Here is a 10,870-nt window from a genome sequence, read left to right as displayed (position 1 = left end):
CTTCGGAGCTAAATTCCATGTTGCAACATTAAAAGGAAAATATGCTATTTGCTGAGAATTGGACAAGAACCTCAGAAGAAGAGCTTTTACTTTGATTAAGGACTATACTTTTGTTGGATGATGAATAAACAAGAGGCAACATTTAATTTTGAAGTTCTGTGGACAATCCCTCTTTCTTGATATTAGTATCTATTATTAATATCAGTATTATTTTTCATGTCAGATGCTACAATAGTAAAACCAACTTACTGTCACTGAATGCACTAATGCATCATCCAAACTGCATAAGATTTTATTCTGAATGGCCTGCATGCAACAAGTGGTACTAGGGTCTCAAGGCACAGGGGTGGGTTGGTTGTTTGGTTGGTTGGGAACCACTGTATGCTTTGCTCCACATCACCAAAGGAGGGCGCCCTATCTTGTTTTTCCATTTGTTTACTATTCTCTTCCTTCTCGCCATCATCATAAAGCCCCGGCCAGAGAACTGATAGACACCAAATGTAGCATCAAATACAATAAAATAGTGTGCCTTCTGATGACGAGTGTTTGTAAGTTTGTTTGTTTTCTCTTGTGGTAGTTGGTAGGCTATATTGCCTAAATGTCAGTCTGAGACACTGATGGGAGATTAGCTGTAAATTATTAAGTGCCGCTCACCTGAGAAGTCTGCTCTCTTGGTTCCATATGACCCTTTAAAGCTGCTGCCCTCTGGACCACCTGCTGCAGTGAAGCAGGTCAATTGTGGATTTTCTCTGCGAGTGTGATGTGAAATTCTTTAGCGGTTCTGGTGGTGCAAGAGTTTTCTGGTAATAGTATATCCTACATACACACAACTGTGTGTGGTGAGTATAACAACGGATTACCGACTCAGGTTTCTCATCTTTATGACAGCTATTGTGTTCAGGAAAAGTTATGTGACAATTGGGTGAAAGTGCCATGCTTTTAGTTTTATGTCAAGACATTTATGCCTACTATTTAACCAGTGGTGTAAAAAGTACTCAAATACTTAAAGGTGTTATTGAAGTTATTTGACTTGAGTAAGACGCATTCTGAGCTTGTAGATCTGCTATTCTCAAATGGCCGAAATATATAGGGCAGAAGTGGTAGTGTGTTTTGTAATAATAATCTAAGTAACTAGTTCAAAGCTTTCATATTATTGTATTGGAGTAAAAGTACAATATTTTCCTCTGAGATGTAGTGGAGTAGAGAAGAAGTAAAAGTATTGAACATAGGAAGGAAATACTCAAGTAAAGTGGTGTCAGGTTCATGCCTAACTACACTGCACTGCGTCCTTAGTAGTAAATTAACCCTTTGTTTGTAAGAATGGCTGTTGCCATCCTGCCTTGTAATTCTATTAGTGCAGGGGCTTCTGGTTGTTACCACAGGCAGCAGGCCAAGTATAGGCCTACTGTTCTCACAATAATACCTTAACCCATTTAGGTGCTGTTTTAACTGTTGAAAAATAGCAGATTTACAAGCTCACAGCACGGCACCGAGTGCCGCGCTGCGAGCTTGTAGATCTGCTATTTTTGAAAAATCGTGAAAATTTGAATTTTGACCCGATTCTATAAGTGTCTTTTGAATCCTTCTAAGATTTTTGAAAAAAACCTATGTTTCTATGTCAGCAATCTGGCCAGCCATCGTCAAAGAAAAGGTCCTTTTCACTTAACTGGAGCTCAGTTAGTCTGTTCTTGAGAGACTGCTATGTCAGTGGTGCTCAAACCTTTTCATGTGAAGGACCCCCAAAATGATATTTATTTGGCCACGAACCCCCATTTCAAAATATCTAGTTCCAGGGACCACCCAGAAGCAAAATTTGAGTTACAAACGTTCGCTTTGAAAATACATATATTCAAAGATTTGCACACAATTTCACAACTTTTTCAAAAATAGCAGATCTACAAGCTCGCAGCGCGGCACTCGGTGCCGCGCTGTGAGCTTGTATATCTGCTATTTTTCAACAGTTAAAGCAGTCAATAGTCCTAGGCCTAAATACCTTAATGTTTTCTCTGCAGGATGCTCTTTCTGCAGGATACACTGGATAAATATCATTTAATGCATAAAATGGAGACAAAGCGATTGAGGAAAGATGTCCAGGCTCTTCTGTGAGTTGATGGTTAAGTCAAAACATTGTTGGAAAATAATTCTATGATTTGTCTTTATGGGCTAAGTGTACTCATGCACCTGTATTGTTTTGAACAGGGATAACTACATTGGACAGAAAATGCGAGAGAACGCCTTTGATCCCAAAGGGAAGGGGACTTCAACAGTGCTGGATGACCTGGTGAGACGTCGGGGGCAGAATTTTAGATGGTTATGATGAGGCTTACCTTAGACATCCATCAATTCGCATATTACATTTGACATTGACTGCTAATGCATGATGCACACAGAAAATAGCAGATTGGCTATTTTAGACACTGACATAAATGACATGATACAAACCAGACTTAATAAAGCTGCTGCATACATTTATATTGAGTAGTACTGTAGGTACTTTTGGACAATGGTCCCAGGCCCGTCGTACAGATTTTTGGAAGGGGGGTCACCACCCTCCACGTGGGCCCCCCTCGGTTTTTCACGGAAAATTATTCATTTTTAAAGTTTTTTTTTTTTTTTTTTAACAGTTCTACACGGCAGCAGAACCGTTTAGGCTTAACTAGTTCACAGCCAAATCGCCTTCCATCGCCATTTTGAGGAAGCCCAGCCAGCCAGATCGCCAAACGTCGCCTTGGGGATCATTTTCTGATTTTTGGGTATTTTTTTGACATTTTTTGAGCTATAAATGACCATTCTAGGTTCATATAAGCTTAAGCTATAAAAAAGCGCTGGAAATGACATCATCGATGACGTAACCCGGAAGTCGTTCGGCCATAACAAAGCATGGGCCTTTCCATAGCATTGAAAGCTGACGTTTTTCTTATCAAACTTTACCATATGTAGACGGATTTTCATTCGGAAAAAAATGGCAGGCTGACAGAGTGGTCACTCAGGATCAAAAACGAGTGTATATGGAGTGTGCACGACGTGCACTCGCTCCAGGATGGCTCCCGTTCGGCGGACCGGGAGCCATAATGGCTGCTCCATAGGAAGCCATTATGGTCCACAATGCTGTGGAGGCTGAGCCCAGACTGCAAGACCTTATCGTTGGGCACACTCTAGTGGATAGTACGTGTACTACATTCTGTAATTATATTATCCCTGCTGGGATCGGCTACTGATAACTTGGAAATTAATAATATTCCTGGCAGTATAGGCGCACAAGCATATTGTAAATGGCTGGGAGAGAGTTTTAATATAATAGGGTTTATATAAAGCATGATGTCTTAATCTTACCTTGGGAGAAAGTTCTTTCACAGTCACTCAAATCTTTCCTACACAAACTAGACTGCTCCCGAGTCCCGTTCAACGGGGGCCCCCCCACCGCAGGGCCTCCCCTTTCCGGGAGGGGGGACAACAGTACCCTTTGCCCCCCCCCCTATCGGCGGCCCTGAATGGTCCATTGATCTTAAGAATTTCCTGCAGGTATTTGTTTTTCTGTTTTTTATAGGCTCATTATGACCTTGCCATTGGAGTTGCTCTTTGGTGGTTGGATAAGCATGAAGGGCAAGACATGCTGGACATGTAAGTTACAGTACTTATAGACTGGCAGCTCAGATGCAATCTTTTTATCCGATTTTTTCGACTGTCAACACCATTGATAATTTCAACGACAGCACATCCAACACTAAAGGAGGAGACAATATTTTTTCTCGATTTGAAGCCAAAAAGTGGGGCAAGGCTCAGCTAAGTTATAACTTAAAATGTCTCAAAAATTATACCAGCACTAATTATAAAATGTACGGCACAATTCAGCGCAAATTGACCTAGATCTTTGGACATAGACAGTGGTATAAAGTAACTAAGTAGATCTACTTAAGTACTGTACAATTTTGAAGTATTTGTACTCAAGTATTTCCAGTTTTCAGTACTTTTACTTCTACTCCACTACATCTCGGTTTCCAAATATTGTACTTTTACTCCACTACAATTATCTGAAAACTTTAGTTAGGGTGCCCTCACACCAAAATGCCTATGAGAGTGGAATCCGCGTTCCGCCAATGCATTTCAATGAGAGTGAAGCGGTTTCATGCCAGCAGAGGATTTCTGCAAAAAAACGCTCCCTTAGGGTGCCCAAACACCAAAATACCCATGAGAGTGGAATCCGCATTCTGCCAATGCATTTCAATGAGAGTGAAGCGGTTTCATGCCAGTAGAGGATTTCTGCAAAAAACGCTCCCTTCTCATTGAAATGCATTGGAGGAATGCGGATTCCACTCTCATAGGTATTTTGGTCTGAGGGCACCCTTATCATTGAAATGCATTGGTGGAACGCGGATTCCACTCTCATAGGTATTTTGGTGTGAGGGCACCCTTACTAGTTACTTTGCAGAAATAAATGATTATACTATAAAACCTTCATTAATCCACTTTAGCCCTATTTTATAGGCCTACCTAGGCTATTTGGAAATAGCCGATCTACAAGCTCACAAGCTTGTAGATCTGCTATTTTCAAACATTTTGTACGTTTACTTTTGTTAATTTAAGTATATTGATGCCAACACTTTCGTACTTTTACTCAAGTACATTTTGAATGCCGGACTTTTGCTGAGAGAGGGCGAGATCATTTAGCGACCTACAACCGGGTCGCGACGTGGTCGGTAGTTTTCAGTGACCGGGTCGCTAAATCGACCGACTGGGACGGTAAAACCACCGACCGGGACGCTAGAACCACCGACCGGGACGCTAAAACCACCGACCGGGACGCTAAAACACCGACCGGGTCGCTAAATCGACCGACCGGGACGCTAAAACCACCGACCGGGACGCTAAAACCACCGACCGGGTCGCTAATTCCACCGACCGGGACGCTAATTCCACCGACCGGGACGCTAATCCAGCGACCGGGTAGGTAAATCCACCGACCGGTGGTCGCTTCCACCGACCACCGGGCTACTAACCCTAACCCTAACCCTAACCCTAACCCTAAACCTAACCTCAGTAACCTTACCTCAGTTAGGCTAACCTGCCACGCAACCTCCCGACCGGGTCGCTAAATCACCGACCGCGTCGCTAAATCACCGACCGCGCCGCTAAAGCGAGCGACCGGGTCGCTAAATCGACCGACTGGGGCGCAAAATCTTCCGACCGGGTCACTAGATGTACCAACCGGGTCGCTAAATCTACCGACCTAAAACTGCAGGCAGGTCGGTAGATTTAGCGACCGGGTCGGTCGATTTAGCGGCGCGGTCGGTGATTTAGCGACCCGGTCGCTCGATTTAGCGACCCGGTCGCTGAAAACTACCGACCACGTCGCGACCCGGTTGTAGGTCGCTAAATGATCTCGCTCCTACTGCTTTTGCTTGTAAGGGTGCCCACACTCCACACACCAAAATACCTAGAGTGGAATCCGCCAATGCGTTTCAATGAGAATGGAGCGTTTTTTGCCAATAGAGGATTTCTGCAAAAAACCGCTACATTCTCATTGAAATGCATTGGCGGATTCCACTCTAGATATTTTGGTGTGAGGGCACCCTAAGGGTGCCCTCACACCAAAATACCTATGAGAGTGGAATCCGCGTTCCGCCAATGCATTTCAATGAGGAGGGAACGTTTTTTGCAGTAATCCTGGCATGAAACCGCTTCACTCTCATTGAAATGCATTGGCGGAACGCGGATTCCACTCTCATAGGCATTTTGGTGTGAGGGCACCCTATAACAGAGTATTTCTACATTGCAGTATTGATACTTTTATTTAAGTAAAGCATGCATGTCAGTACTTTTTCCATCACTGGACATAGACATACACTGCCTGTTTACAACTTATGTTATAGTAAATCTACGCCTGGCTCCTGTAGCTACAGTACAGTATGTCTGTCCCCCTATATGCTTCCACAGTGGAGGTGAGCAGTACCTGTACCCCAACCACCTAGAGAGAGAAGCTATGATCTTGTCCTCCTTTGCAGGGATAATCCTGGTAAGTCATTTACTTAATTTGATGTAATTGAGTTATTTAACTTTTAATTTAACTAGGTTCTTCCATCGCAAATCATCTATTTCAAAAGAGACCTGGTCAAGAAATGGTTTGTCTCCCTCAAATCAAGTCACCCATGGACCAAGTCATCCTTGATCTAACAATGTCAGGCCTGATGCCAAAAACCTTGGTCTTATCCACCTGTTTCCGCGAGAATTTACTGTAGCATTATTTGCAGGACACTTCCGGTTAACAGCAGACATACTAGCTCACGTCGTGTAGATCACTCTCGGATGCGGCGCCGGAAGATGCCTGCACATTCTGCGCAATGCACGATGGGATGTTGGAAAGTTGTGGATAGTGTTAGGCTCATTCAAAAATGGCAATAATATACTGAACACTGATCCTAGACTTGAAAGTGGGTCTCCTGTGCATGTTGTTTTTTTACCACTGAGCTAATATAGTCTGCCTAACAATGGCATACCAAATAAATTGGAGGAAAAATAATTCTACTTTAAAATTGTGTGCGTACAGTATTCGTGTTTGTTTGTGTGTGTAATTGTAATCAATAAAAGAAAAACAGATGAGAACATTAGATAATCCTTATTTGTCCTCACTAGGAATATTTAATGAAAGACAAAAAGAATGTACTCCTGCTTTACTAAGAATTTTAGAATTTCTTAGATTTTTCCTCAGGTAGGCAGGTATGATTTTGTATTGTCCATCTAACCTTCACTTTTTCCCATTCTAGAATAGTCTACCGGTGAAGGAAATTCTATCTCTCTATAGATCCAAACCATCTGCTTCACACCCCAACCAGCATTCCAAGGTACACTGTACAATGTGCGAATTAGCTTCTGCTGTATATCAGTCAAAGCTACTGTTGAGCTCATAGGACTTATTTTTGAGTGGGGTAGGGCACGTAGGGGTAAATGCATCACTGGGGTCTTCAGGTGGGCACCCTCCTTCATAGGTATTTCGTTGATAGGCTTTTACCTCGATGGTTATTTTCTCTTTCTCTTGATTGGCAGCCTCTGACAGTGATTAGACCAGACGGCTTGTCGGAAGGCCTCAAGTTTCCTCACACTCCCATCCCTTTTAAGAATCTTGGTTGTGTAGTAAAAAAGACTCTTTGTTGCGACCGTGGGTCGCAGTTTACTGTCACATCACTGTCTTGGCCATCTGGCCAGTGTGGCACAGAGTCACAGTGATGTGGACATCAGGGATGTCGATATATGGGCATAAAAGGGACAGGGTCACAGTGATGTCACAGTGATGTGGACATCAGGGATCTACATTATGAGCATAATCCCTTTTATGCTCATATATGGAGATATGGAGATCCCTGTGATGTCATGGGAACCAAATCCCTTTGGCCAGATGGCCCTTTAGGGCGAGGTCGCGCTGAGGCGTCCTACTGGTTAATGTTAGCCTGATTTCAGACTCAGCAAGCAGTCAGCTCAGAGAGTGGGTGGGTCTATGGGCTGGAGCCAGGCACGGTTAATGTTACTATTTTAACATTGATGTCCTAATTTATAATATAATAGGACATATTGTAACATTTGTGAAAGATTTTGGCATGATTTTGGTTTCTCCCCTAGAGCTCCATTGTGCATCCCTTTACTTTGTCCTACCACCCATTTGCCATGCTTGGCTCTTACAAGGCTGTCGACCACTCCAAGAAACACAGTAAGTTGTTTAAAAGCATGCATCAATTAATCTTAAATTTCTGACCAATCAAGGCATTATCTTTGAAGCCAACGTTTGTAGAACAATAGTTACCAGTAAGACACCCTAAGGTTGAGAAGCGACCTCGCCCTAAAGGGAGAGGTAGCGCACATGGGCGCGTGCACATGGCTGCTTTGGCATGTATACCCTTCTGCTGAGCTGGTTCGAGTCATCACTGTGATGTCAGAACAGGTCAGCTATATCCATATAGAGTCTGTGAGGTCAGATGTAGAGGTATTGACCAGCTCCATACATGGATATCTAGGTGATGATCCAGTCGTCTCCATATATTGATATCCAGGGTTTGATGAGGTCAGTGTCGGGATCTTCATATATGGAGATCCAGGTGATGATAGTCAGCAGTCTTGATTTGCAAATTAATTCTGTCTTGGCCAAATATGGAGTGTCCATATATGGGCATTGCCAAATATGGGCATTCCCAGATATGTGCATAATATTGATGACATCGGGACAGGGATCTCCATATATGGGCATAAAAGGGACAAGGACAGAATTAATTTGCAAGTGTGACTCGTATCGCGTCAACCAGACACAATATGTCCATATATGGGCATTCCCAGATATGGGCTTAATATTGATGAGCATAAAAGGGATTCTATTAGTGTGGTTGGCCTAACAGGGCATCATCTGGGAATCAGATCCATATATGGAGATCTAAGATTTAGGAGGTTTCCACCCGAACACAGATGATATACAACAAGCATGTTTATAATATGTTACTTAGAAAATCAATAATTGGTTGGTTCCACCTTGGTCGACTATAGGTTTAGCACTCCGTTTGAGCTCCATCCAACCAAGAGCTTGTCCAAAAAATAGCTATTCTATTATGCCTAGGAATGATCAAACTTGATATATATGCTTACTGTACGTTTACAGGCGGAGTGATGCCACCCTAGATAGAATCCCACATATTGCTTCATCCGTTATGGAACTATGGATTCCCATATATACCGCCTTCATATACAGTTTTGTTTTTAATATAGACTATAATCTGCCACAACTCGTCTTGTTCGATCTTGTGCGTCATTACAATCACATCATTGTACTGAAGGCATAGGGCTTTAGGAACCGCTAATGATCGCTCATGATAGGCCTGACTGTAATACAGTATGCTATTATGGTTTAACATTATATCTATATGGGGTTATAAACCACTTTAGATTTGTACTATTTAATATTTGTCTTCATGACTAATTGCTACTAATTGCGAAAATAACACTATTAAAGAACCTCGTAAACATTATAAAGTGTATTATAGAGGTTTAGGAGTAACTGTTTGTACATTCTTTTGATGGTATAACACATAACATAGACATGCTTATAGCACTGTATATCAACATGTTGGCCTTTATTACCGTACATGTTTACAATACTTCTGTACAGTATATGAACATGAGCCCCATATTCTTCTTATTTTCTTGCAGGTCAGAAATTGATAAGGTGGCTCTCTGAGAGAGCAAAGGCCAGTGCTGGACGCAAGGCCATAGTGCAGTCTTCGTCCTCCTCATCATCACAGTCCTTCCTCAGTGTGAGTAGCCACTAGATTTAGTGGTGTAAAGTACAATTGAATTACTTAAGTACTGTACTTAAGTACAATTAACTCCATTACAATTATTTGAAAACTTTAGTTAATAGTTACTTTGCGTATATAAATTATAATATTGTAAAAGATACATAAACCCCTTCAGCCCCATTTTATACCTAGGCTATTTGAAAATAGGTGATCTACAAGCTTACTTGTAACAGAGTAGCCTATTTCTAAGAGAATTGACTTTTTATACCTCTGATTAAATGTTAATGTATTAAATATACAGAAAAGTGCATCAAATGCACATTGTTTGGTAGGTGATGGATATGTGAATAGGAGCTAGAGGGATGTTTCTATAAAAGGCTGCTTTTATTATAGCAAGCTAGCACCTGATATATGATCTGTTGTCAGTGGTCTGAAAATGTTATGTAAATCCTCTACTGCCACCTTGTGTTTCTAACACAGAACACATCTTTGTTCACACTATCTCACTCACAGGACAGTGGCGATTGCCATGACAACATAACAGACCACTACCTGGGTTCTCAAGAGTCTCTGCTGGATTGAATGTATGGTCTGTACTTCATGTAGAAGGGAGGCACTGGAGCAAACAGTTTAAGCCTTTTTTTTATTCACAGGGTGCAGGCAAATAAGGTGACAATGTTTATTGTTTCGTCGATACATCTCCGTCAGGTCATGATGTATTGACGTTGAAACGTTGTCACTTTATTTGCCTGCACCATGTGAATAAAAAAAGACTTAAACAGTCCGAGTTTGCACCAGTGCCTTTCCTTTTACATATTCTAGTCCCGTTCCTGAGATGCACCGGACCAGACTAAACTTGGCTTGAGGCGTGGTGGAAACTCTTTGTGCTTATCATCTGTACTTCCCCAGCAAGTACCATATGATTATGTAAAGCCTCCACTCAGGAAAGGTGCAATGGTGCAACACCCCATTAATTGTCTTTAACATTTTTTTTCAGCCATCCTGGTTGTATTAAAGTAATGCTGAAGATGTAGTGAAGCAACCTTCAGTTTCCTATTCAATATTAGTTGGACAGCTGTTTGTAACTCTGGTGGAAATATTACCTTGTCATACACCGTGATAGAAAAGATGGCTGACAGAGTTGACAGATACTCTCCATTTGGAAAAAAAGAATTATACACCATAAAGGACAAACCTGAACAATTTGAAAAGGTCTGGCGACCACTAATTTCCTTCCTGGAACAGGAGCGGGCCTCCTGATAGTTTGCAAATAATTTATAGTAGCGCTCTGGGGTGGGGATTGGCTGTGAGGGGTGGGGAGGGTTCCTTGGGGTTATTTTGTGTGTATTGTTGTTGTGTTTTTCTTGTTTGTCTTTGTTTTCTTATTTTTTTTTTATCATTGTCCTGATCATTATGCCCTGTATTTAAATGCAAAATACACCGTGATAAGCTAGTTTTGGCAATGTTGGTCGTGTTAATCAATCAAGGAATTTAACCTTTAAATTTATGGGCGAGTTTTGTAAAGAGAAGTGACGATATACTATAGTGAGTCATTGTTCATTGTCTATCAACAATGATGATATGTTTGAAGGTGGTCA

The 10,870-nt window shown here is 41.8% G+C and overlaps 1 protein-coding gene across 1 annotated transcript; it reads left to right on the top strand.

Moving 5' to 3' along the window:
• Positions 1-2,061: 2,061 nt before the first annotated feature.
• c9h2orf80 (chromosome 9 C2orf80 homolog) lies at positions 2,062-9,854 on the top strand (the record flags this gene model as incomplete). The annotated part of the gene is made up of 8 exons (XM_080753530.1): positions 2,062-2,102; positions 2,200-2,281; positions 3,548-3,621; positions 5,935-6,013; positions 6,762-6,839; positions 7,612-7,699; positions 9,184-9,287; positions 9,786-9,854. 8 exons carry the CDS (start codon positions 2,062-2,064, stop codon positions 9,852-9,854), a joined length of 615 nt encoding a protein of 204 aa, XP_080609656.1.
• Between the last annotated feature and the right edge of the window lie 1,016 nt (positions 9,855-10,870).

The sequence above is a fragment of the Nannobrachium achirus genome, assembly GCF_963921795.1.
Source record: "Nannobrachium achirus genome assembly, chromosome: 22".
Taxonomy (NCBI): Eukaryota; Metazoa; Chordata; class Actinopteri; order Myctophiformes; family Myctophidae; genus Nannobrachium; species Nannobrachium achirus.
The sequence above is the reverse complement of the archived record's forward strand: the minus strand, read 5'-3'. Positions and strand labels throughout refer to the sequence as shown.